The 27,674-nt window shown below is 43.1% G+C and overlaps 4 protein-coding genes across 6 annotated transcripts; 3 read left to right on the forward strand and 1 right to left on the reverse strand.

Annotated features, from left to right (window-relative positions):
* Positions 1-234: 234 nt before the first annotated feature.
* LOC133909383 (uncharacterized) lies at positions 235-2,628 on the forward strand. Its single transcript, XM_062351792.1, has 2 exons — positions 235-592; positions 2,084-2,628. Exons 1-2 carry the CDS (start codon positions 277-279, stop codon positions 2,161-2,163), a joined length of 396 nt encoding a protein of 131 aa, XP_062207776.1. The 5' UTR covers positions 235-276; the 3' UTR covers positions 2,164-2,628.
* A 5,722-nt stretch (positions 2,629-8,350) lies between these two features.
* LOC133908288 (uncharacterized) lies at positions 8,351-9,390 on the forward strand. Its single transcript, XM_062350281.1, has 2 exons — positions 8,351-8,825; positions 8,908-9,390. Exons 1-2 carry the CDS (start codon positions 8,646-8,648, stop codon positions 9,388-9,390), a joined length of 663 nt encoding a protein of 220 aa, XP_062206265.1. The 5' UTR covers positions 8,351-8,645.
* A 6,045-nt stretch (positions 9,391-15,435) lies between these two features.
* On the forward strand, positions 15,436-21,423 carry LOC133909385 (CMP-sialic acid transporter 3-like). Of its 2 annotated transcripts, XM_062351794.1 has the most exons (16): positions 15,437-15,608; positions 15,678-15,888; positions 16,700-16,816; positions 17,114-17,170; positions 17,487-17,564; positions 17,736-17,780; positions 17,999-18,058; positions 18,257-18,379; positions 18,955-19,032; positions 19,148-19,217; positions 19,678-19,785; positions 20,083-20,216; positions 20,297-20,367; positions 20,577-20,625; positions 20,706-20,769; positions 20,910-21,423. In XM_062351794.1, exons 2-15 carry the CDS (start codon positions 15,730-15,732, stop codon positions 20,754-20,756), a joined length of 1,200 nt encoding a protein of 399 aa, XP_062207778.1. In that variant the 5' UTR covers positions 15,437-15,608; positions 15,678-15,729; the 3' UTR covers positions 20,757-20,769; positions 20,910-21,423. The 2 variants fall into 2 exon arrangements, with proteins under 2 accessions (XP_062207779.1, XP_062207778.1); XM_062351795.1 differs by lacking the exon at positions 18,955-19,032 and having other exon boundaries at positions 15,436-15,608.
* A 596-nt stretch (positions 21,424-22,019) lies between these two features.
* Positions 22,020-26,428, reverse strand: LOC133909386 (PTI1-like tyrosine-protein kinase 1). Of its 2 annotated transcripts, XR_009908379.1 has the most exons (10): positions 26,271-26,428; positions 25,514-25,637; positions 25,115-25,365; positions 24,886-25,012; positions 24,505-24,778; positions 23,605-23,737; positions 22,844-22,930; positions 22,579-22,737; positions 22,296-22,416; positions 22,020-22,216 (listed from the first exon to the last, which is right to left on the reverse strand). XR_009908379.1 is itself a non-coding variant. In XM_062351796.1 (9 exons), exons 2-8 carry the CDS (start codon positions 25,605-25,607, stop codon positions 22,597-22,599), a joined length of 1,107 nt encoding a protein of 368 aa, XP_062207780.1. In that variant the 5' UTR covers positions 25,608-25,637; positions 26,271-26,428; the 3' UTR covers positions 22,020-22,416; positions 22,579-22,596. The 2 variants fall into 2 exon arrangements, 1 of the variants encoding a protein (XP_062207780.1); XM_062351796.1 differs by having other exon boundaries at positions 22,020-22,416.
* Between the last annotated feature and the right edge of the window lie 1,246 nt (positions 26,429-27,674).

Below are 27,674 nucleotides of genomic sequence, written 5' to 3' on the forward strand. Positions count from 1 at the left end.
ATGGTGTAAACATAAACAAAGAGCACCCTCCTTAAAGAGATAAAGACAGCTACGCGTTTAGGCATGCAAGACTAAAATAAAACTGCTCTAAAAAGAAGTTGCACCTAATACTACCATAAATAAATTACTCAATAAAAACTAATATCTCTAAAAATACCCCTAAAAGGCTTTTTTTTAACCAAGAAATAGTTACACGTTTATAAATAGGCCAAACCCAAGACGGCCTGAGGCACCAGTCGCACCACCGCACCAACCAAACCAAGCCAAGCGAAAGAAATGACGGCCATCTCCTCCACCGCCTACTTCTCCTCGCAGCCGCAGCTTCCCGCGTCCACCACGAATCCTAGCAGCAGCAGCGGCGGAGTGGTGAGGACGAGGAGCCTGACGGAGGAGGACCTTGAGGAGCTCAAGGGCTGCCTCGACCTCGGGTTCGGGTTCGCGTACAGTGAGATCCCCGAGCTCTGCGGGACGCTGCCCGCGCTTGAGCTCTGCTACTCCATGACCCGGAGGTTCCTCGATGAGCAGAGGGCGCCGGGGCAGGAGCAGGAGCCCGCGGCGCCGCCCCTCCCCAACTGGAGGATATCTGGCCCTGGTAAATCATTTTTCTCTGCTCGGGTTTCGATTTTCGAGAAGTTTTTGGCGGTAAAGGTTGGATTTTTCTGTTGTTTTGGTGATTTTTTTGGAGGATTAGTGGTCGATTTTGATTACAATTGGAACTTTTGGGTCAAATCGAGATAGTCTGACAAAGTATGCTTTATTGTGCGCGAAAGATTTGATTGTCTTATGCTTTGTCCATGTACCATGTTTGCAATATATCAGGTGCGTTCCTCCATTAGCTAGCTTACATGTTGAATTCGTTGAAGATTACAACTCAGTTGATTGATTGCCCTTTGTTTTCGAAATGATGAACTGTTGAATGATGATAATACTATACCAGTGTCCTGATGCTCATTGTATAAGTTGTTACCAATAAAAGATTTCAGATGTCCATGCTGAATAGTTGTGTTCACCAAAAGTCCAAAACTAGAAATATATAAGCAGTTTTGAGCAACTTTTGGTGGATTGGTATGGTTGGATGTGTAATTTCGATTGTCCTTGTTCCTGGGTGTATGAACATATCTTCTGATGAAGTTGATGCTCATTTGATGCATCTTCTTTTCATTGCAATAGAAATTTCTTTTTGATAGCGAGCTACATGCCCCCTTTATAATTTGCAATGAAATTTTTTAACTTTGCAACAACGATTTTGTTATGAAAGAATTGTGGATTTGTTGTCGAGGGTGGGTATCCTTTAAAACGATAAGTTGAAAACCCGTTAGTTGATTCATACTGATGTTGCTCGGACTGCTTTCTCAAAGCTTCAACTTGGTCTTAGGAGGATACTGTCATACTGATTCAATCCTTTTCTTTCCTGGCCTGTTTTACCCTTTTTTTCTTGATGACTGTTGCATTTTGTACTCCATAGGATGCTTGACACAGAGATTAAAAACCTTTTCTTTCTTCATTTCATAAAAGGAATGATGATGATAGACGCTCCAAGATTCTACCCACTTTTTGGTTGTCGTCCATTGTCCATTCTATGGTTTTGGTTGCGTCTAAATTTAATACCAAATGAAAAGAAAGAAAATTTCTTATTCATAGTGGAGGAGGAAAACGATACTTGTAGTCTTGGTTACATCACAATATAGAAGCAAAAAGACTCAGCATGCGTTTTCTCATTGATGTCCACTTTTCTTAGTAAGTGCTAACTGTCTTCTCCAAGACAATCTTCACGACAAAGCGAAGCAAGAGTAGGTTCCACAGAATTATGCCATCTCCTTTACGTAAATTTGAAGAAATATTATTCTACCTTTACCAAAGGTCCAATTTTGTAAATTGACAAAAAAAGGGTCCATTTTTTGTAAATGAAAATGAATGAATAAATAAATAAAAATCCAGCAGCGCAAGTGCACAGCCTATGTCCTCCATGAGACCATATACTAGTATATTACCACCCTTTTGTCATGAGATTCTGTTCTGCCTGTGATTGATTTCTTTTATAAAAGACCTGCTGTTCTTCGCTGATCAATATTGGCTCTGGCAGGTGATGATCCAGAGGAAGTGAAGGCTAGGCTGAAGTACTGGGCTCAGGCAGTAGCATGCACGGTCAAACTCTGCAGCTAATGGAGGCTGGCTCTCTGCTGATTCATCACATAATTAATGTGTATGCTATGACGGGCTGAACTGAAAGTTGGTTGGTGGTTGAAGAATCTGCTTATATGGGTTTGGGATGTGATGGGCAAATACTCCTCCGGAGGTGCTTCTGCTTCGTGGCATCGAGGCAACACAGGTGATCTCTGCTTTTGAAAAACTATGGATGGGGGAGACTCATGACTGCAGGAAAGCAAGAAAACTCGAGGTGATCCATGCTCTGGGCTTCTATGAAAGAATTCAGAAGCTTGTCATTCCTTAGGGTGGTCTGCATAATGCAGCGTTTGCAAATGCAAGGCCTTCTAGTTCTTTTTTCTCTTCTTTGCAATGATCACTAGGTGCTCTAATTGTTGTACACCTGTAATGTACTGGGTGGAGTTTGGCTACTAATCCATGGGTTGATTAGTTCCAAACTTCCAATATTGTTTTGTTCTGTGCATGAACAGATCTGTATGTTATGCTCTTTTTTTTGCATGGAAATCTGTATATTATGCTGTATTACAAATTTTTGAAAGTGCGGAAAGTTTTGGTTGTCAAGGTTCAGTTTTGAAAAAGGATTTATGCGTTCAGCCTAACTGAAAACTGACTTAAAGGAAGGTTATCCTACAAGAGTATTCAGTATGGATTATGCAATCCTACAGGCTTTAGGGGGCCGTTTGGTTCACAGCCCCGTATGCCGAGCTAAATTTTGGCGGTGACAAAATCTGAGCAGGGTCAAATATGGGTAAGCAAATCAATTTGTAGGCAAGACTGTATGACATGTGGAACTCAGTATTTTTTTTGACGAAACATATTTAAGTGAGATTTTATTTTGTAGATTTAATTGTAAGAAATATAATGGTACAAGTGAATGTAATTTGGATATACAGTTTAGTAGATATAGCAATTTAAAACTCGTTAATCTATAATTTTGAAATCTGTGCCACCTTTGAGCTGCTGCCGAATTTTTTTTTAGCCCATTTAATATTAATATTTTAATAATAGCCCGTCGGGACCTATATTTTCAGAAACTGGCCCCTTTTATCACGCCACAGGCTTTGACGTGACTCACTACTTGGTCACGTCACGGAGCCGGGCGTGACTGTGGTGCCACGTCGGTGGGTGGTTGGCCCCGTGCCACGTGGGCGTGCCGACGTGGCAGCCCTGAGTCGCGTCAGGGCGCCATGGCGCGACAGAGCGCCATATAGGCGCAGCCGGCTATCCTCTCTGTGTCACGCTAAGGGCGCTGGCGCGACTAGAGTCACGCCAACCCCTTTGGTGTGATAGATACATATACAGGCCGGGTGTTGGCCCTTCTCTCCCGCACGCAGCCGTTTCTTCCTCAAGCAGCCGCAAGTAGGAGAGCCCTCTAGCGCCGCCACGCCCTCCTCCACCCCATTCTCCACCGATTTGGGCCCGATTCAAAGGGGATTTGAAGGGAAAGAGTGCTAGGAAGGTATCTCCTCAAATCCCTCCAATTTTTTTCGGTTAATTCGGTTTACATTGCTAGTTTTTGGGTTGTTAGGGTTTAGAACTTGATTCGGTTGATCTACGAAATTTCAACATTTCGGTCTAGATCGGTGGTCATATATCGTTCTATGTACGTATACTAACGCATATGTATTGTGTGAAATTTGTTGCATGCAATCGGTTGAGCGTAGGAAATTGAAATACATATAGCTATACTAAATGTATATGAGCAATGCATGTTTTTGCATTCATACACTAGCGGAGGATGTTTTGCATTGTAGAGATGTAATTTAGTCGAATTGAAATGTTTAATGTGTAGGTTTTTAATGTGCTATAACGATGATACACGTGTAATGTTTGGATGGTTTGTGTAGATAGAACGCATTGTGCGTATTTTTTATGTGGCACGGTTAGTACAAATGGGGAGATCGATAAGATGAGAGAGGAACTGTTAAAATTTGGGAACCCTCCTTGCTTCGATGAAATTATTGCTCGGGTTAGGACAGTTTTAAATGTTGATGCGGATGGAAGTTATGTTACCGTACGGAGAAGGTTGGATGCCGGCAGGGGTGGTAGGGCTCACTATGTTGTTATGGAGTTGACGTCAGAAAATGATTGGAAGCTGTATAAGGAATGTTTTAATGGTTCTCAAGTCTGTTGCGCGGAGTTGGTAGTTGATGTCGGTGTCGGAGGAAGCTTGATGCCATCGGTTCAAGATGTACCGGGCAATAGTAGCCAGGAAGTGGAGCCTGTTGAGCATTTGACCCAGAAAATTCCATGTATTGTCGCAGAGGGTGCCGGTACCGCCATACTCGCAGATGGTACAGTTGCAGAGTTAACTCGGGTATCTGTTAAGGAGGTACATGTCGGTGGTCCAAATAAATTTGATATGGCTGTTGTATGTAATGATTTCGACGATGGTTATTTTGAGGATGAGGAGGCTCAAGGAAATGTCGAGGAAACTGAAACATTTTTGTTGGACAGTGAGGATGATGTCGAAGATGATAATATAGAAGAAGTGGAACATGTTAGGCAACGACACGGTGGTGTTGAGGTGTGAGAAGAAGCGGGAGAGAATGAGGAGGCAGCTTGGTGGGACGGAATTTACACGGAGTAGGAGGTAAGGACACTCAAGGCGGTACGTGTGGACGTGCCCGAGGTGCCTGGTTACGAGGATATTTCGTTGACGAGGAATGCTCTATGTGATAATAGCTTAATCTCGACGGAGGAGGAACAAGATAGTGAGAAGGAGTTGGTTAAGAAGGGGATGTTATTTGATAGTCTTGATGAAGTGAAGTTCTGGTTCAGGGACTACTCAGTTCGGCACCACCGGCTGTACGACGTGGTTCGTTCGAATGCGAAGGAGAGGTACACTTTAAAGTGCCAGAAAGGTTGTGGATGGGGTGTATGGGTCCGTCGTATCCCAGGTGACGGCCAACGATGGAAGGTCACAAATGTAAAATAGCCTCACACTTGCGGGTTTGCGAGGCCGGAACAAGTGCACTCTCAGTGCACGGCTACTTATCTTGGTCGACGCATCGCCCCAATCGTTAGGGCGGACCCGGACACGACTGTGGCCTCTCTAATTGAGTCTATAGTTGGGTTCACAAATTATCGGGTATTGTACGGCAAGGCATGTAGAGCGAAGCAACATGCCATGGCATTACTTTGGGGGAGATTGGAAGGAGGCATACGCGAGGGTCCCTAGGATCTTGAATGCAATTTCACACGTCAACCCCGGGATGAAGTGGTTCATTTCAACTGGTGGCATGATGGCCAGCGATGGCAGTGTCATTAAACCGGTCATGCAGCGTGTATTTTGGTGCTTTCATCAATGCGTGGAGGCCTTCAAACATTGCCGGCCCGTGATAAGTGTCGACGCCACATTCTTGATGGGAAAGTACAAGGGTGCACTGATGATTGTTGTTGGTATCGATGCAGAGGATCAGTTGATCCCCCTAGCATTTGCATTGACGAAGGGAGAGCGGAGCTGTAGCTGGTCTTGGTTTTTTTGCCTGGTTCGCTGTCACGTAATTGGCGTGGGGCGTCAAGTCTGTATGATATTGGATTGGCACCAGGGTCTCCTTAATACAGCAAGGGAGCACATGGAAGGTTACCCTCCTCTCGTGCACCGGTGGTGCATGCGTCATTTTGCTACAAATATTTGGAGAAGGCAGAAGAGCAAGGAGGTACTTGCCAAACTGAAAGTACTTTGCAAGGTTAAAGAGGAGAGACAGTTTGAAAAGAAGCTAGTAGCATTGGAGAAGATATTGAACGAGCCTGCGACAGAGTGGTTGAAGAGCGAAATAGCTAATAAGTCCAAATGGGCGCAGGCGTTTGATGCGGGTGGATGTAGGTATGGAATCATGACAACAAATATCTCGGAGGTATTCAACAACGTCCTTAAAGGCATCCGTGCAATACCGGTTTCTGCCATCGTTGAGTACACCTTTCACAAATGCAACTACTACTTTATCGATCGGTGGAAGAAAGCACGCGCAGGTATTGATGCTGGTGAGGTGTGGGGAAAAGCCATTGCTAAGCACCTCACGTCGCAGGGGGAGATATTAGCTACACAGGAAGCTCAGCTCTTTGATCCAAGGAGCTATGTTTATAGCGTGAGATTCGCTTTTTGAACCTCCGTGGGGGGTGAGGGCTCCGGCGGCAGAATCTACAGAGTCGACTTAACTACAGTGCAGTGCACGTGCAGGACCCCACAATTGCTGCATATCCCGTGCTCCCATGTTATCACAGCATGCCGGGCGAGAATAGTTGACCATACAAGTCCCGACTACTTGACCCCAATGTACTCTAAAAGGATGACTTTAAAGACTTGGGAGTCCACCTTCGAGTCTTTACTTGATGCTTCACAGTGGTCGGAGTACAATGGCGACGAATATGTGCCCGATTGTGGGCTATTGAAACAAAAGGCAGGGAGGAGGAAGAGGAAACGTCTTCAGAATGAGATTGATGATAGCAGTAAAGGTTACGGTGAAGATATGTATAGAGCAGGAGACTTTGATGAGACACCTATTAAAATTCGTTGCTCTATATGCCACTAGTTGGGGCACAGGATGGAACAACACAAGGCGGGCCCGAAGAAAAATCCTAATCGTAGGAAAAGGGGGAATTCTAGTAGCGGGGAAGTAAATCGCAGACAGATAGAGGTGAACTACCCGCTATCATTCAGTTGTTCTATTTTATAATGTTTTATACTTGCCATAAATTAAATTTTTTTTCCCGTTCGCTAACAACCCTCTCACTACTTACATTGCAGGGCGATGGCGCACCCCGACTACCCGCTCCTTGAGACGTTTTACGACAGGGAGCACCGAGCGCACCTGATGGTCGACGACGACGAGGTACGATTTATCCTTACTTGTTACATCTAAGTGCTACGTTAAGATGCATGTGTCACTTACATTTTGAAATTACAATGATCCTTTCAGGTGCTATCACCACTTCGGATTCACACTCACAGCCCTCTCAGGTGGGATGAGAGGTACGCCCCATACATTGGGCGTGCAGGATTCCTACCGTTGGCCCGGTTGGTCACGACGGGGTTGCCGATGTTTGACAACGCAGCTCTAACTGCGCTAGTCGACCGCTGGAGGCCCGAGACACACACCTTCCATCTCCCTTGCGGGGAGCTCACGGTCACTCTCTAGGATGTGGCCATGATACTCGGGCTTCCAGTGGACGGGCAACCTGTTTGTGGGAATGTGCAACCCGCAGGGTGGAGAGACATGGTGGAGCTGATTGTTGGCAGTAGGGCACCAGAGCCTGCGCAGGACGCGAAGGACAAGAAACCTTCAGGCGTCAGCTCCGCCTAGCTGGCTCAGAATTTCACGGAATGTCCTGACGATGCAGCGAAGCACGTCGTCGAGAGGTACGCCCGCGCGTGGTTGTGACATCTTGTTGGAGGCTACTTGTTCCCGGACGGGAGTGGGAACACAGTATCATGGATGTACTTGCCGCTACTAGGAGAGGAATGGGAGAACGTCGGTCTTTACAGTTGGGGATCAGCCATGCTCGCATGGCTGTACCGGCAGTTATGTGATGCTTGCAGGCGTAGTGGGGACCATGCCAACCTTGGTGGATGTGCGTACCTCCTGCAGGTGTGAATGTGGGAGCGCCTGCCGGTTGGTAGACCCGATCGATTCTCCCCCGGGGTACGTTTTTTAAGTTTTGTTTCAATTCGTATTGTTTGTGGATATTTCGAAGTGTCATATGATGCGTTTGAACTGTAGGTTTGGCAGTTCGAGGACGAGGGCTCGCTCCCGACCGTTGCTTTCCTTTGGAGGAACGTCCGGGCGGTGACTGGAAACGCAGGCAAAGCCACGTAAGTGCAATTGGTTATGAATTACTTATTTCACACACTTGCATATGCCAATTGATATTTTCGTTAATTTTTAGGTGACATGGGAGCCATATGACCGGCACGAGATCCTTTCGATGGGTCTAAGCCCTTTGTGCACATGGGACATGGAGTATTGGCGGTCCGTTCTCCCACTTATTTGCTTTTATATTGTTGAGATGCACTGTCCAAATCGTGTGATGAGACAGTTCAGGAGGTTACAGCGAACGCCTCCAGACACGACACCCACGTCTGTGGCTTTGCACAAGTGAGTACTAATACGTCTTGAATGGTTCAAGGGATCTTTTATGTTTGGTTATATGTGTTTCTGATTCTGCCATCTTGCAGAATTGACAGGAGGAAACAACAGGGTGCTCGAGATTGGCGGGACGTGCACCACAACTACTTGGTGCAGTGGAGCAACCGGGTGCAGACAATCGTACACGGTGGAGCCGCCCACCGCTCGGGTCCGTACCGCGAGTACTTGAGGTAGCTGCACGACTCCTCCAGGTTGGCAATCAAGCCGCCACGAGTTGCAGTTGGAGCGGAGGATTTGCCGGACTCCGATGACGAGGACGACCTCGTAGATGAGTACGACCAAATCACGAGACACAACCGTCAGCCCGAGCGTGCTTTGCTTCACAACTACATGGTATTCGTATTTTGCCATACCAACATTGTATTCGTTCATGGTTTTTACCGTACTTTACGGATTGTGTCGGCGTTGCAGGGACAGCAGCTCGGGCGCCTTGCTAATGAGGCTGGGCAAGCTTTGCTTATCCCTCCGGGGTCAGCGGAAGAGGTTGGCCAACTTCGTGCTTTTGTAGAGGTAATAGTTGTCTAATTTATAATTGTGCAAATTTTCTCCTACTTGTTCAAGCACTCAGAAAATTTGACCTAATTATTTGCAGAGGGTTCGTAGGAGCTGCCGCCGCCTTGCTTACAAGATGAGCTGCATGACGACCCCGGATGTGGAGCTTGCACATGGTGGGCCTTCTTCGGAGTCATCTGCTGGCCACACGGGTGCTTCAACACAGCAACAGACGCCGATGCATTACGGTACCCGGACTCGCACGCGCAGCACTAGTGTGGCTCGGACGCAGTCACGTAGTATGACTGGAGCCGCCTCTACTTCCGTTGGGACGGCTGCACGAGGCAAGGCCCCATGGGAGCAAACCTCAGAGAGCGAGGAACAGAGCTCGGACGATGGAGATCCATCGTACGGTGTGGATGTGATGGGGACCTCGCAGCTCGCAGGCGCCCCTCCAGCGACCCAGCTTACACAGCCCCCACGGCGTCACCGAGACAGGACAAACATTGCCAGTGGCAATGTCCTTCCATCCAACACAGCCCGCGAAAGGAGGAAGAAGAAGCCCTACACCCCCGGGATGTGACCGATTACATTGTAGGCTCGGCGAGTTGCGTGTGTGTGTTTGTAAGGAGAAAATGTACTGTTAACCTCCGAATTTATCAAGTCACATTCAATAACTAGTCTCTGATTTTGCAATTAGCTAGATACCTCGTATTTGTGCCGTGGTTGGTACATAATGGTTCGTACATGGTTGATCACGAGAATGGAGAAATGTCAAGGCATGTGGCATATCTCTTTTCTTGAATCCAACTCGGACAAAAGTATATGAATTTGGTAAGATAGGTGATATCTCTTTTCTTGAATTCAACTCGGACAAAAGTATATGAATTTGGCAGAACCCGTTATAGCAATTCTTTTGTTTTGGTGATAGTTAATTTCCACATTTTAGTTACTGCTTAGCTGTTATATACGCCGGGCTTGGCATGATACAATATTGAGTCACGCCGGGCACATCCCCCCCCCCCCTACGATCCCGTGGGGGGGGGGTCCTGCAAATTCTGAAGGTCCGGCGTGACAAGGCTCCTAGTCACGCCAGGAACCTTGGCGTGACAGAGAGCGCAGGGCATCTATATTTAATGGATGCCACTCCTATGAAACAAAATTTGTATTCCCATTTGTGAATTAATCTACACATTATCGCAACATTATGATAATATCGTGGATACTAATACTACAAAATCCATTAAAACATGTGACCCCAAAAGGAGCAAATTTGTTGGCATATTAAAATTAGGTCCTACTTACAAATATTCATTGCTCGTCGACGATAATTACATATCACGTTCACAAATAGTTCACATAAGATAATTCATTCATCTACCTTTATACTGCTAGGTCTAATTGTCTAGCCCATCATATAACACCTCGTCGTCATCGTCGTCCGGGATAACCACGGGCAAATTACCAACAAACGCCTTCATTGTCTCTATTTTCACCTTCGTAGCCGAAACATCTTGACCCTCCATGGTAGTACTTCTCATGGGGGGTACAAAGCACGGTAGTAATCACAAGTTTCTTTCTTCTTATTCTCCAAATAGCTGGACAGCACGTTTGGAGGACGCTTACTCCGCCATGCAATCTCATGATCAACCGCACCTTTATCGAGGTACTCCTTCCATGAACATTTTCGCATTCTCTGCTTAAGAAAATACATATGCACAAAAATTAACAATACGATAGCGCAACATTGAATATAGATACTACGCATGAACCAACCATATCATTGCCGACCACATGTCCGCAGTAGTATCCCACTCCAAGTTCGGATGGCACTATCCCGTGTTTCGCATTCACACCACAAGAGCACTTTCTTGGGGCGCATGGTTCTATCACCCTTTTCCCCTTCACTTCATCTTTTTCCTCATCTTTTCATTGACCATCAGGACCGTACAATGGATCCCAAAAGCCACAAGTAACACCATGGCGCTGCATTACAATTCATGATACATGTTACATGATACATAACTCTTCCACATTCAAATCGTAAACAAGCACTCATGCCCAATTCTTACCCTTATCATCCCTTCGCAGCAGAAGTAAGGGGACCCCCCAGAAGGTTCACAAAGTACGCTTCGCTTTCCGCAATTGCACAACGGAGGATCCGCAACACGTATACTCTTCAATTGCCACTTCTCTTTATCCGTCAATTTTTGTGGATTTGGTGGAGGGGGAATCCAACGAACAAACTTGTCATATGACTTCGGATACTGGCTAAACCGTTTCACCTTCAGAATCATCTGGTCATACATTTCGGGCCTATCAATCCATTGGAAGAAGTAGCACATCTCCCACTCCTATAAATTATTAAAACGTTATGTCTGCAAAAGTAATGCCATTTGCTTCTACCCTAATCTTTAACAAAAATACACTCACACGATAATCCGGGCAAAGGTAGTAAGCCCGACCGGCAGTATCTTCGTGTAGCGACTGAAGAACCACGGCTCGCTTACCACAGTCACAAGTTGGGACGGGGAGGGCGGGGGGAACGGGGGTATGTTTGCAACTGACATCGGGATACTTCTTACCGATATGTGTCCACTTTTGCTTACACCATAAATTCGACGTCATACCGAAAAACGGCATGAATACAGAAGCTACTCATTATACATTTCAATTCGACTAAAATTCATCTCTGCAATGCAAAAAACATGCATTGCTCATATACATTTAGTATAGCTATATGTATTTCAATTTACTACGCTTAACCGATTGCATGCAACAAATTTCACACGATATATATGCGTTAGTATACGTACATAGAATGATATATGACCACCGATTTAGACCGAAACGTTGAAATTTCGTAGATCAACCGAATCAAGTTCTAAACCCTAACAACCCAAAAACTAACAATGCAAACCGAAATAACCAAAAATTCTTGGAGGGATTGGATGAGATACCTTTGTTTGACTCTTTCCCCTCAAATCCCTTTCTAATCGGGCTCGAAATCGGTGGGAATGTAGAGAGGAGGCACCAGCGGGGTTTTGAAGTTCTTGCTGCTTGAGGAAGAAACGGCTGCGTGCGGGAGAGAAGGGCCGGTGCCCGGCCTGTATATGCCTCTGTCACGCCAAAAGGGTTGGTGTGACTCCAGTCGCGCCAGCACTCTTGGCGTGACACAGGGAGGATAGTCGGCCGTGCCTGTATGGCGCTCTGTCGCGCCATAGTGCCTGGCACGACTCAGGGCTGCCACGTCGGCACGCCCACGTGGCACGGGGTCAGCCGCCCACGACATGGCACCGCAGTCACGCCCGGCTTCGTCGCGTGACCAAGTGGTGAGTTACGCTAAAACCTGTGACGTGACAAAAGGAGTCAGTTTCTGAAAATATAGATCCCGGTAGGTTATTATTAAAATATTAATATTAAATAGGCTAAAAAAATTCGCTGCTGCCACATGTTATCGTCAGCCAAAATTTCAGCCCGAGTGCGTAGTTTACTGTAGCTGGGTTGGGCAAAAAAATTTCCGGACCAACCAAATTTTGGCCAAGAACCAAATACAGGCAACTAAAATTTGACTTGGTGCATATCGGTCACAATCCAAACACGCCTAGTTACGCCAAACTGAAAAGTCAGGAGAATCCGCAGTTTTTTCACCTTGTTTTTTGAGGTGAGGAGAATCCACTGCTGTAACACACACACACAGCATAATCTTGTTTGATATGCATAGTCTCTAATCCTGCTACAGTTCAAGTTTACTAGTGTCACTTGATCTTTTTTATGCACTGTGACTCTTTCACTGTGATGCCATTTGCTCTGCTGCACTCGCCACTGGAAAATGTTGTGAAAAATAGTCTCTCTGTCGGTGAGTGCCAGTCCGCACATGCAGCGCAGGTGCCGCGCGCACGGCTCCCGACGATTCCGAAGCTTCCATGTGGAGCCTTGACTCCGTTGCTCTTGTCCACCGGGTCTCGCGGGTAGAGTGGTAGACCATGCGGGGGTTCGGACACGTGTCCTTGCAACGTGTGTACGTGCAGATCGTCAGATCGAAGAAGGAGGGTCTTAAAAAATCTTTTTCGTGAAGATCTTATAAAATTTGCCCTCTTATCCAGGCCTCGTACCTGCAATTAATTTGATTCTCCCCCTAACAAGTTCGGTGCGGCCACACCAGCGTCATGTCGAATACCGGAAACACCCCTTCTCTCGTTGAACACCTGAATGGGCCGCGTGTGAATATGGCCAATGGATGGGGGTAGTTTTGGAATGCCAGCCTTGTTTGGGTGGTCTCCACTTTGTCTTGTCTTATCCTCCGCGAATCAGCGATCTCTTCAACGGTAACGATGGCGGCCGGTGCGCAAGCAGAAATGGCCGTGGAAAGTTTCAGTTTGAACCCTCTATTTTCTGTTTGTTTGGAGGTTGCAAATGTGCATTCCATCTAAGTATGATTTGGATTATGCTAGTCAATTACTATATACTGAAGTGTCCGGAATCGGTGAAATCTCATGCTACTGTTGCTACTGTAGCAGTGAGCTCATTTCATATTTTTTTGAGTTTTAGATATTTTTCTTTACATTTTAGATTTTTTCAGTCGATTTATTAATGTAACTAATATTTATTTCGATATTTTTCTAAATGTCCGAAAAAGAAAATTACATATACATGTACACATATATACATAAATATTGAAATGTAAAAAAATTTATGAACCAATTTTTTTAGTCTTTTTTTTCTACTCTAAACAGCAAAATAAAAACAAGCGCAGCGTAAACTAGTTTACCTATCTCGTAGGAATTATCTTGCTAGTATGTAAATTTGAAGGTAGTCTAAAAAAAACGTAGGTACATTTGAAGAATCAAAACCATCGTTAAGAGCCTCGTTACATTGAAAGACAAAATTCTAATATACACGTTGTTTATGCTGCTTATATGGCAAGATAAAGGAGAGGAGGAGCGACCAAAACGCATGGAGTGTGGCTCCTTTAAGTTACTCTCTCTTGCCTCTCAAGAAGTAAGGGTATTTTCAAATAGCAAATATATTTGTCATGTCTAAGGTTAGCTAAGTGTGATTTATTATAAAAAGTATAGTTAATAAATTCTTAGTCACAAGTGTGATAAAATTAGTTAAAAAACTAAGTGTATGACGTGTGGGTTAAGAAAGTATAATTTGCCACAATTATAACAGTCAATCAAATAGTTGCTAAAAAATCTATGACGTGACTAAACTTAGACATATCATGTTAGTTTCAAACCAAACATGTCCTAAGAGTTTTGATAGATCCTTAGCCACTGACAATAATTTTTCGCACAATATTAATTATGTTTTCACCTTCCAATTAAAACATAGTAGCTACAAAAGAAATGCTAAGGCACAATTTAAAACATAGTAGCCTAAGCATGATATGGTCCTTGTGGTGGAATCTGCCTATCTGAGTTCAAGTCGTAGAATCGACATGAGTGCTTGCATTTTCTCGAGATTAAATCCCTAAAGAATAGTAGTGGTCAAAACGCGTACCACATGCCCAACTTGTACTTAAAAAATGCATATGGATATCAGAAGTCAAAGGTAACACCTAATAAAAGGCAACGCTAACCCATTAATTTGGACATAAATGACAAGTAAATCATAAAGTTGTAAATTCAGGGTAAGATTAAATGTATTGAAACACATTCTGTTCTTGAAGCACAAAAATTACAATCCAAATTCTCAAATATCTTTATGTGAAACTACTAGGATTCAAACTTGCATCTACCTATTTTATGATTTTGAACATTGAAAATTCAGAGAAAATTCAAACTCTTACAGCTTAAATTTGTTATATTTAGGATTCAAAATAATTAGCAGAACGGACACGATTTCTTTGACATAAGTGCACAGATGATGTCATCGCTGACACGTGGATTAACTCTTAGTAGGCCCTACGTGTTAGGGGCGACGTCACCTGTGCAATTACGTCGACGTCACCTGTGCAATTACGTCAGAGGATCTCCCTCCAAAACAGCCATACTTTTAATAGCAGGTAGCAAAATTTATTTATTCCCTTATATGATTTGTGATAATTGATTGACTTATCTCTTACCAATGAGGCAATAGTAATCAATCATCCGATCAACTCGTAATAGACAGTCTACGTTAACTTGGAGTACCTTAAAAAGTTATTTATTAACAGCCATATATGATTTGTGATAATTGACAGCCATACTTTCAATAGCAGGTAGCACAAATTATTTATTCCCTTATGTGTAAAAAAATCCATCCCGATTTGACTCGCACGAATGTAGGGATTTCGTTGAACCATGTAAACAAATCATCATTTGTTCGTGTGCTCTTGCGCTTCTGTGATGGGCATCTTTCTCGTCGTGATTTGCCGAAGTTCCATTCCAACACATATATTTAGGCAACCAGAAAAAACTAGTATTAGCTAGCTCTAGAAATCCTTAAAAAAGGGTAGCTCTGAAAAAGCACAAAACTAGTGTGGTGTGGTTGCGAGAATGCAATGCAGACATTTGTGAAAGTTCGCAAATCCAGGGGCTTTTGTGCAAAATTAAATCTGACAGAAAAGACCTTCCTCGTTTCGTTCTCGTGGGTATCTTCCATTGGAATATTTATATTTACATATTTGTTCTGCGATATTTATATTTACATTGTCCGCTCCCCTTCTCTCCGCTCCCCATTGCTCTCTCCCTCGCCCGCCCGCCCGCCTCCCCGCGCGTCCGAGAAGCTTCGAATCGCGATCACCTCGGTCCCCGCGAGCGCCGATGGTGGGCGCGCCCGCCAGCTGCTAGGGTTCCCGTTCCCACCTTTCGCCCGGTTCGCTCCTGATTTTCTCGCGATTTTTTGCTGATTTCCCCCCTGATTTTCCCACCGTTTTTGGCGCAGCTGATTGGAACCGCAGGGTTTTTGCGAGCCTGGTGCCGCGGCGGCGATTGAGATGAACGGGGAGGTGGAATGCAGCGTGTGCCACGCGAAGGTGCCAGTGCCGCCGGCGGTGTCGAAGGCGTACGACGGCCACCGGTCCACCGTGTCGTCTCGGCAGCGTGCGCTCAATGTGCTCCTCGTCTCCGGAGACTGCGTGCTCGCTGGACTCCAGGTGAAGGCTGCTTCCCTTCTGCGTTCGGTTTGGTTTTGACCAGTGCATTTGGTGCCGAATCGCTAAGTGTTGCATAGGGATTGAACCGTTGGTGGTGAATGCGATGACTGTATGAGGATGCTAATCGATGAGCTTAGAACTTTTTATTCATGAGTTATTGGTTGGTCAAAACATAATGTCATGAATGTTTGTAGCTAGGTGAATTTTGTTAGCTATAGCACATCCTCAAAAAAGAAAATCATGTGTGGAGCTTCACAAGCTAGTGGTAGTTTGGAGTCTCAAACGGGATTGGCGTTGATACTAGAATGCGTGGATGTTGCAGATGGTGTCTTATGTAGAGACCTGTTTTTTTGTTTCCTTGTCTGAATTTTGTAGAGTGCACTGCAATATGTAATGGGAGGGCTGTCTTCATTAGTTCTCGTATACAGATGAGTAGCAGTAGTTTGGAGTCTTGAAATAGGTGCATCCTGGTACTGCAGTTAGCATTAGTCTAGATACATTCACAATGTACTAGGACAAGAACTAGGGTTCTAACTTTCATGATCATTACATGGTATGCATCGCTGATAATGAATTTATCCCAGACTCCCCACCCACCACCTCCCATTTTTCTCTTTGAAATAAGGTACCCCTGGTTAAATTGCAAGTGCTAATTGTTTGGAATATTGTGTTGGATACTCGTGTGCAACTCGTTGCCAAATTATACAGAAAACTGAGCATGTCGTTTCAAATAATTGCTATCTATTGGTTGTTTGCCACATTGTAAGTTCTTAAGTTGCTTGACACATTTCCACCTCTCTTTTTTCTGTAGCCTATATTAGTGTACATGTGTAAAGTGGACGGGAAATTCAAATTTAGCCCGATCAGCGTGAACTTCTTGACAGAGATTACAAAAATTATCTTTGCCGTCACCATGCTATTCTTCCAGGTATGTGGAATCATCTTTTGTTCCATTCTACTGCTTTGCTTCCCATAATTCCTTCTTAGATCCATATTATTTAGTCGGATGTGACTGAAGTGATAATAAAGGTAATGCAATTTCTGCGAGGTAAGACGGCATATTTCTTCGTGCAATAATACAAATGTGCTGCCAAAGCATTGCCTTAATAATATGTTCATAATTCTCGCGTTTCAGTTCAGCGCTGACTGTTGTAGACTTCTGTTTCTACTGATATCTTCATATTAATTTCTTTGATATCTTTATTGAGTTGGTTGTCTTTTGCAGGCTAGACGTCTAAATGTGGGAGAGAAGCCACTTCTCACTGTGTCAACCTTTGTGCAGGTAATATGACCTTAGAATATGTCATGCTAATACTTTCGATTTGGTCATGTCATTCTGATTTCAATTTTGAGAACTACTTTTTCACTTGGAAAACCACATGGTGGAAATACATGCTATTTGTTCCAAAGAGAATAGGATCCTCACATTGATGCACTATAGTACATCTTACTTGACAGGTCATGTAAACTTTTACAGAAACTGTCTTGCAAATCAATTAGTACTTTCTACATCCCATCAATCTTCTTCGTTTGTTATAAAATATTACTGCAGGAAATTAGTGATCTGATCTGCCACGCTAACTATCTTCACTGAGCAGGCTGCTCGCAACAATGTTCTTCTTGCAGTCCCTGCTCTTCTCTATGCTATCAACAACTACTTGAAGTTTATAATGCAGGTAAAGCATCCATGAGCATACCAGGGGTCAGGACTTGGTGGTCTGGAACTCCCCCCACCCCCCTCTTTTTTATCATTCTCTAGGAACCATAAAAGTGGTTTCTGACTATTGTATTAGCATAACCTGGATCTGGTACATCTTCTCTAACCATTAGTCTTATGCTTTATGCAGTTATATTTTAATCCTGCAAGCGTGAAAATGCTGGGTAATCTCAAGGTATGGTACTATGGTATTAAGTGTTAACTATTAGTAGTTGCACACTTGCATGGCTGCAGACATGTGCACACGTGCATTTGGGCATAAAAGAAGCTATTTGTTCTCACCTTGTGATATGTTACCCTTTGTTCTTTCAACAATTGTTTGGAGTTTTGCTGCACATGGCATACACTTTGAGCGATGGTAATCATGTATCCATGGTATACTGACATTTTCAGGTTCTGGTAATTGCTGTGCTTCTAAAGATCATAATGAGGCGGCGTTTTTCCACAATCCAGGCAAGTTTGCTCTTAATTTTCGTATGCCTAGTTTTCAATACTTAAAAGTTGTCAATACTTGGATTTTTATTCAAACCGTGAAATTCACGTATACTTCGCAGTTTATTTCTGGTATCTATAAATTAGTCTCTAGATGTACTATTTTTCATTGATTCCAAGAACTTGTGTAATTGACATCATGCTATTTCATATTGGCAGTGGGAGGCCCTTGCTCTTTTGTTAATCGGAATATCAGTTAATCAGCTAAAATCATTACCAGAAGGTTCTAGTGCTTTGGGTCTTCCTGTTGCAGCTGGAGCCTACCTATATACACTATTTTTTGTAAGTCTTAATTTTCTCATACTTACTTGAATCCTTCCTAATTGGGGTAGTGTGCATGTTGGATACATATCTCCCATGATATTAGGGAAGCTAGTTTAACTATACACTCAGACTTCTTTGGTACACTCTTTTTTGCATATACAAAATAAGCATGGCATTCTGGCAATCAGTTGACTGCAGCACAGTGTTGCATCTGCACTGCTCCTTGGCTGTAGTAATCATAAAATGCTGCAACCATTAATCTCCTTTGCACGATTCATGGGTCCTGATATGTTGTGCTTCTGGCCATTGTTTCTATTCAATCATATAATTGATATTGAGATTCAATTTGTATTTCTCCAAAACTTCAGATGTACAACTATATAATTCACTATTTAGAACTTCTAATAAATCACACGGGGTGAAACAATTGGTTCTAGGCACTGCTGGACTAATTTATACATTCATATTCAATCCTCGAGGGCACAAAAATCTCGTCCGGTTTTTCATTCATTTGATTGTGGAATTAAAAGAGAAATTGTAAAGGACAGAAGTAAAGGTGACATCTGATAGTTCATGCTTTTATGGGCAATCAGGTAACAGTTCCTGCCTTGGCTTCAGTTTACAATGAAAAGGCTTTGAAAAGCCAATTTGATACTAGTATATATCTTCAGGTATGACCATATGCATGTGTTTCATTTTGATAGTTATCTTGCTCTGTCATCATATTGCTGTTACTGGTCTCTCTAAATCCACCTTTTGTTTGTGATTTTTATCTCATGTTTTCAGAACTTATTTCTGTATGGATATGGTGCAATATTCAATTTCCTTGGGCTCGTGATCATTGCAATCATCCAAGGTAATTATTAAGAAAGTATGTTTCCTGGGAAGCAATATGCTTACTGCATAGTGAAATGTGCTGTGCAGTTGTGCTGTGCAGTTGTCAGCTTGGGATTTTTTGTAGGTTAATGACTTGGTTGTTCTAGTAATTTATGTGGTTGATGATTTATAAATTATCCTTACAGCTTGATCTGATGAGAACCTAACAGATCCATATCAAAAGTACCTAAACTTCAACTGATTGAACACTTTTATTTTTCTTATTTTCACTTTCATTTTGTTCATTCCAACTATGCTTCTGGGAGACTGGGATACCACCATTGAACAGCTTACACAAGAATCTCTTGCGACTGAACTGTTTTTAAAACTTGGAACTGTTGCCTAAAGTGTTTCCTTGCATGATATGCAGCCACTTTTATGCCACTATGACTGGAATTTGTAATGCTGCCGCATGAAATCAATTATTGTGTAAATTTCAGGGCCCAGTAGCTTTAACATTTTGGAAGGACATTCAAAGGCTACAATGTTTCTTATCTGCAACAATGCTGCACAGGGCATACTATCGTCATTTTTCTTCAAATATGCAGGTATTTTACCAGCATAAAGTTAACATTCCTTGTTCGACATTTTATTAAAATAGTACTAGATATAGTAGCATTGATACTTTACTTGCATGCATGTACCCATCAGAAGTTACCTTGCATGAGCATGCAACAAACCAAAGTCTTACCTAAAGTTTAGTATGAACATTAATTAGTGAGTTCTTAGATTGCATATACACACGAATAGGATTCAATGGCATATGCATGTTAGTTGCTATTGCTTTATGTTAGTTTCATTAAGTGAGCTGTAGTGAGGTTTAAGCTAATAAATTGTGAGTGCAGATACAATTTTGAAGAAGTACTCGTCAACAATTGCCACTATCTTTACTGGAGTAGCCTCTGCTGTATTGTTTGGTCATACTTTGACTATAAACTTTGTTCTTGGAATATCAATAGTAATTATATCTATGCATCAGGTAACTTGCTTTCCTTGTGTTGATTCAGTTATTCAAGCTTTCCTACTCATAATATTTCTGGTTCATTTCTGTTCTTTCAGTATCTTTCTAACCAAATTAAGGATGAAGTGCCAACCAGCAAAATTGAGATGGCTGATGCTCACGATCGCAGGTTTGTTATGTCATGTTGTTTGTGCTTGACTCTGTAGTTGGTAGTTCGGCATTGTCCTGAAGTTCCATTCTTATATCTACCATTCTACCTTCAGAAGAAATGTCTTGCTTTGTGCTGTAGTGACTGACCAGTCGGTGCAGTGCATGTTATTGCACTTAATGGACTTTAAAGCGTTTTAGTAACATAATTTGTTTGATGGTGCTCAACAGATTACAGGAACCTGTATATGTCATCGCGACTGATTCAATGGCAAGCGAGGTAAATATTTACTAGAACTTCAGGCGACCTGCCTTTCCTTCCGGATAACTCATAACCGTTCTGTCCATACATGTATGCAGGCTAAACACCGCCATGGATCTGACGAAAGGCAGCCTATTCTCCCCGTCTGATTTTACAGCGGAGGTTCTCCACTGTCCTTTCCTTTCCCTTTTTTTTTTTTGCTTTCCAGAGTGTAATTCTTGTGTTGCTACAGAAATCTGTTTACAACTTATTAACGAGTGCACTTCCTCCGTAACATCTCCAAACTCTCCCATTTCTGACAGTGTTGCCAGCTGAGGCGCTCTATTTCCTCAACAAGAGCAGCACATATATTACCAACTCTGCATCCCCGTCAGAGTGGAAAAGAGAATACCCTTAATGCTTCTTTGACCTAATGTCTCGGAAGCCGCATTGCTGCCATGCTGTTGGCGAAGGTACTGCATATCCGACGGCAGAATGGTGAGCTTCCTATAGAGTAATGGAAGAGGCGATACCTTAGCTTACTGGCGGTAAAACTGACATGATAAGGTTAGTGAGGAATAAAAAAAATCACCGTTTTTTCCTCTTTTGAGAGTTGAGAGTTGAGACAACCATCGGCAGTGGTTCTATCGAGTAGCATTGTTGTTTTGTTACGGCATCAATGTAAATAGCAGTTTGCTCCGTTTGCCTATGCTAAGCAGAGATTCCGTTCCTGTGTGTACAAGTTGCATGAGGAGATATTGCGGCATGTTTAGTACTTCGAAGTTTGCCTGTTTCTCTGATTTTATGGGAAAAAATAAGGCTTCTCTTGACGAATTATGTTTCGCATGTCTGAATTACTGGGCAAAAAGCTTTTTTACGAATTCTGTCTAGCATGTGTGGTTGGTGTCCCACGTTTCGCTGGCAAGCCGTGTGGCTCGGTGACTCTGGTTCATTACATTTACCACTGGTAGGTGGCGCTAGTAGGCGGCCTTTACGGTGTGGTTGGTTGTCAACATAGGGCAACTTGCTGGACGGATGCGTACTATCTCACAGAGAAATATGTTTAGTTGGTTTGGGAAAGAATCCCTCCATAGCTTGGTCTAGTGGATGCAGAGCATATATTCGCTCATGCAAGCAAATCTACGTATCAGTGTTACAAAATCGTTTGCATACGGATAATCAATCATAATTCTAATTCTTGCATTTGCTCATATAACCTCAAATTTGATCAACCATTTAGAATCTTATCAGACATAATCAACCAAATATTCATCTCAACAAATATGACTTCGCTCTATCTGCTTTTTCTCAGAATACATATATAGTTCATACGGGTAACCAATCACACCTAAAGGCCGCTTCCCAGATTTTGCATCTGTGCCACTTAGCAATAGCAATCCCAAGACAGCTCACTGAATTTTTAACTTCCAACAAAACATAACATTGGCTGTGATACTGGCATTTTAGGAAATAAAAAAGGCACCAATAATTCACTTTACATGGAAGTCACTGAACTAAATATGAGAACCAGGTCACCTCAAATAATAGATCAAAGCCAACTGAGTATTACCAATGACATCCGGTGAGTCGTAAAGTCGTAAACTAGGCATATGCACATTTTAGTCTATATCTGGTCAAAATACAGAGTTGCTTTAGAATTGCAGTTTTTTGAAAGATGAATGTGAAAATTGTTAACATGGTGCACATACTCCGTTGTCCTTGCACTCCTAAACACGTCCTCCGACCTCCATGCAGTCAGTTGCGGAAATCTGAGAAGTAACATTGATCCATGTGTATTATCCAAATATGTTGCTCCTAGCAATTTGCAACCTAACAAATATCGCACAGCATGCAAAGTTAATAAGGCAGGTGAACTTCTTGTCCAAATCAGTAAGTTACAGGCATTATGTGCAACTGTGACATCACCAAATGAAACTTCCTGGCCCATAAATGTGGTAAGATACCCAAGGAAAAAGAACTCAACGAACTTACTTTGGTTACTTCTATACATCAACTGTCAAGAGCAGGTGGTGGTGCAGGCGCTGGAGTCTGCTTATTCACGAGTAGTGGGGACAAAGCCTTGACCACAATGCTCATGTTTGGGCGGAACTCTGCTTCGTATTGCACACACAAAGCTGCTACAGCAGCGAGCTGCATTAAGACAATGCAATGATGAGAAACACGAAATAAAATAGTACTCCAATGATTTGTTCCAAGCGTATGCATGCCACACGTATACAGCTAGAGGGAGGGAGACCTTAGCAACTCCTTTTGGTGGATATTCACCCATCAACCGAGGATCTACACACTGCTTCACCTTGTCTTCAGTTAATCTTGGTGTAGCCTGCAGAGCAGAAGCAATGTATTCTCAGAGAACTAGTAATATCAATGTCTGTGTTAAGGATGTGACAAAACTTTCCACAGACCACATCTAAAAACTGTAACCATTGAAAAGGGCCCGTATACACTTTAATGAAGTAGAGCATGGCCAGTATGTACGAACACCAAAACACAACTTGTCTGATCCTTCGGACTTCCTCCCCATTTTTGTAAGATATGACACAGGATGATGAAATTCATCATCATCACATTTATTATCACCCAGATAAAACAAAGATAACAGTTCTGATTTGGGATTAACAGATGACATGATTATCTAGTTGACTAATACCCACATCATACCATACACCCAAACTAGAAAACTAGAGTTCTTCTACAACAAAGGTTTAGCATGGTCCATGTGCGGATCCACGTTATGACTATAGGGTGCACAGGACACCGGTTAAATTTTCGTTTTACAGTGATCCATCATATATAGCAGCCTATGTAATACCCTCTAGCCCAACAATTGGAACAACCGAACCCCTAGCAGGTCAGCTTAGGACATCCGGTCATTTTTGTTCTGGGTCCGCCATTGGCATGGACCCTCCAGACTAAATGAAATTTTAAGAAACCATATTATTATACGTATAGGCAAAATGCCAAAGAAAAATGATTAAGCTAGCAAGTGAGCATTACCCAAGTTACCAGGCTCTGCTGCCCTCTAGGCATTGTATGGTCTACCGGCTTTCTACCTGTCAAAAGTTCCAAGAGAACTACTCCAAAGCTATATACATCACTTTTCTGGGTTAGCTGACCAGTCATTGCGTACCTGCAGAAGTTTATAGAATGTGCACAATATTAAAAAAATGTAATATAAACCAAGTCAAATTGTAGATTGATCAGACAACAGCGTCACTTGAAGCAAGAATCTAAAAACCAATTCCCAATATCAAACCGATTAATACTAGGTGGATATTATTAGTTTCTAGCTTGCTAGTAGTTACAGGAGTAAATGGCTGGTAGCAGCAAAATAGCACAAAAGGTTCGTGGTTCACCATTGACTTAGCAGAGATTGGCCAGTTTTTGACAACTTACTTATTTGAGTGATATGTAATCCTTTCTCTCCATTTTTCCTCCACAAATGCAGTAAAAAAAATGTGTTTGCTTGTAACAAGAATGTGAAACTGGGCAGCAGCTGGCAGCCTGCCGCCCAGTCCAGGTCAAGAACAACCATGAACAATCTAACCTGGTATGGGAGGTCCAGAACCATATACTTTTGGGGAACTGGACAGTTTACAAGATTAGCTTCAAGCAGGTGGCTTTCATGTAACTGTTCTCAGGTAGAACTACAGCATGAAGAAAATGAGAACTAACAATGCATTCCACAGGTGATTTTTTATATAATTCTCAGTAAGTGGTTTGCTATTCAATGGACGAAGGCTAAAGAAATCAAAATATTCATGTGAAGTGCTGATCTGATCTACTGGAAAATTAATAAGACAACATGCAAAGCAGGAAAGCACAAGAAGATGTAACTATTGATCCAAATAATAACATATCAAAAACATATAGTTATTTTAAGCAAAGGATTTTTACTCTGGAGCGTGATATCCAAAGGTTCCCAACACACGAGTCGAATGCAACCGAGCAGCCATATCTGGAGCCTGATTTGAGAGGTTGAAGTCTGCTATCTTTGCCTTGAACTCCTCAAATAAGAGGATGTTACTTGATCTAATATCCCTATGTACAATAGAAGGCTGAACTCTCTCATGCAGATATTCAAGTCCTTTCGCAGCATCAACAGCAATTTTCACTCGCTGCATCCAATCAAGTGCTGGACCAGGTTGCGCACCTTGAACTCCTTTTCTTCCTATTGACATGAGCTAATTTCTTTTACAAATCTCTTGCTGCTACAATACTTAAATAAGAGTAGGGAGTTATCAAACGAATTGTAGAGGACATGCAGAATAATCATACCATGTAGAACATCATGCAGAGAACCCATGGTGGCAAATTCGTAGGCTACTATGCGCAGATTCAGCTCCGTACAGTACCCCAACATATCTATGAAGTTTTCATGCTTCAACCTAGAAACCAATGACACCTGCATAAGAAAGTAAGTAACATTGTTTATTTAGGAACTTTTAGCACCAAGAAATAACCAAAAGATAAATCACAATCTTAAGTAAGTAATAATGAAGCCAACCTGGGTCAAGAATTCTGCAGTGGGGTCATTTTCAGTAGAATCAAGTTTCTTCACTGCCACTTTTGTCCCATTATCAAGGACGGCATAGTACACTCTCCCGTAAGACCCTTCACCTATCAAAGCCTTGGACCCAAACTCATCAGTTTTTTCTATCAGTTCATCCATGGATAGAACAGGAATATTGATAGGGGGAGCAGCATTCTGTGGCTCGGCTTTTCCAGTAGCAGAATCTTTCAACCCCTTTGTCATTCCTGAAGAAAAGGAGAAAATACCATCAAATTATCTGTAGAAAAGTGAATTTTAGATGCAGCAGCAGAAACAGAGTTCGCATTTTCAGTAAACGGCGTGCAAGTTAGGAACATAAGAATAGAGAATTCAAGTAAGGTGAGACGAACATACCGTCAGCATTATTGGTTGTGGCCTTGACATGCCCATTTTCATGCCGATCAGATTCATCCACTTGACAACTGCAGCAAATCCAGCGACGCCACATCACTATCTTTTACTCTGATTGACACCTAGTCTGCAAACAACAAATATTTAATCAAGAGAACTATCACATTATCAGCTTAAACATTTTCGACATCATGCATGTTAACACAGTCAATACAGAAGACAAAGCTGATGTCGCCGTAGAGAACATAGCTAGCCTCTATGTCAACTTTAAAATACAACTATGCTTAACTTCAAGACAAATTCACGTATATACAGATCACTCATTGCAATACACAACACAAAAGGGATCCCCATAACCATTTTAGATTAAAAAAAATTGCGCCACAAAAATCACCTCAGGTACATTCCCTAATAAAAAAATCACATCAGATAAACCTCTACGACCAGCATCTCATTACCATACACAGCCCGCGGCTCCGCACGATAGCCCACCTCAAACGCAACAAAAACCCAAGCACACGTAGCAGCACCGAGATCCAAGCCATGGCGCACGAATAACTACACGGACTAGCCAGCGCGTTCCCCCTAAAACCCTCGCCTAATCCCATCCCGATGCCCCACCCACAACCCCCACTGCAAATTCCACCGAATCGGGCGCTCTCACCGCCCGATCGCGTCGCATTTCGCGAGGAGAGCGAGAGCGTAGGGCCGCGCGCTCGGAAGAGAGAGGAATTTGGGGGAGGATTCGGGGCTGCGGTACCTGGAGGGGGGCCTTGCGTCGCGGCGCCGGCGCTGCTGAGCTCGTCGGCTTCGTCTCGAATGCGAGAGAGGTGGGAGGCGGAGGCGGTGGCCGCATTTTATAGCGCGTTTTTGTCTTTTTTTTTTTCTCTCTCTCTCTCTCCTTTTTAAAGAGTTTTTAATTTTTGCGCGTCTAGTGCTTATCGCGCTGTATTTGTTGAGCAGTTTTGGGAAGGCGCCGAAGAAGCTGGTCAAGCAGCCGGTAAGCCCGGTATAGACGGGGACGGCGCGGGAGTGGGACCAACGGCCGTGTGGGCCCTACGGGCAGATGGGCCCGTCGTGTCAGTTATGTGGCTGCAGGTGGGCCGTGCCAGATATGCTGTTTTTTTTCCCCTCTGTTGGGTATTGCTGTTTCTGAAATGCCATTTTTAACTGAAGCAAAACAGAAGGTTTTTTTTCTCCTCATTTTCTTAATTCGCGAGAAAGGTTTCCCTTCTACTAATGATATTTTTCAGCCGTCGTCATGGAAGAAGATTATGTGGGCAATGCAACATACCATTTCTGCGAAATGTAAGGATGTTGGCTGGCCTATGGGTTTGTTTGTGGTGCAGATTGGACCTCGATTTGTTTACTCGGTCTATCATATCTTTTGATAAGACCTTGCGTCCATGCCAGAAATTTCAGTAGAGTTTTCTAAGCATTTTCAAGCTCCATGACAAATGAGAGCGAACACATCGTCCGCGTTGACGTCTGAATTTTGCAAATTCTGCCAGCTGCAGTACTAAGTGGCCAAAATTAGCGCTCTGAAACGAGAGTGGGAAGGCAGAAAAGCAAAGGCGCGATGCTGCATTTGGAACATTTACGAAAATTTCCAATGTCTTAGCCTCTTAGGGGAAGTGAAAAGCGAAGGGTTAATGAAAGATAAACAACCACCAATCTCAAATTGGTAGGTTAAACATTGCCCGGAAAGAAGAAGAAGAAGAAATGATCGGGTGCAGCTAAGAACACCTCCACGCGGCAATAAGCACTGCAATTATGCCGTAAGAAAATCATGTCCATACTCGATCTGCAACTTTGCTTCTACAACACCCTAAACAAACATCTCTTTCGGCATCCTAGTCTGAACTTGGAAAGTTGCACGGACCAAGTAAAATTTGTCCACACCCAATCAAAGCCACCCTTGTACACTATGCTGCACAAGCTGTATATTGATTGCTTCACGAACCATGACATTACTTGGCGAGCAAACCAAGGCAAACTAAGAAAAGGAATTTGTCTAATTCCTCTCAAATGTACATCACCTGACAAAGCATGTACAGCTGCTATACACAATGTACAGTCAATACATCTCTAGAGAAGCAAGCGTGCTTGGTTTGTACCTGTACAGCCAGTTATCAGTGCTTCAGAAATCAAGCTCCATATTGGA

The sequence above is a fragment of the Phragmites australis genome, chromosome 2 (genome assembly GCF_958298935.1).
Source record: "Phragmites australis chromosome 2, lpPhrAust1.1, whole genome shotgun sequence".
Classification (NCBI taxonomy): domain Eukaryota; kingdom Viridiplantae; phylum Streptophyta; class Magnoliopsida; order Poales; family Poaceae; genus Phragmites; species Phragmites australis.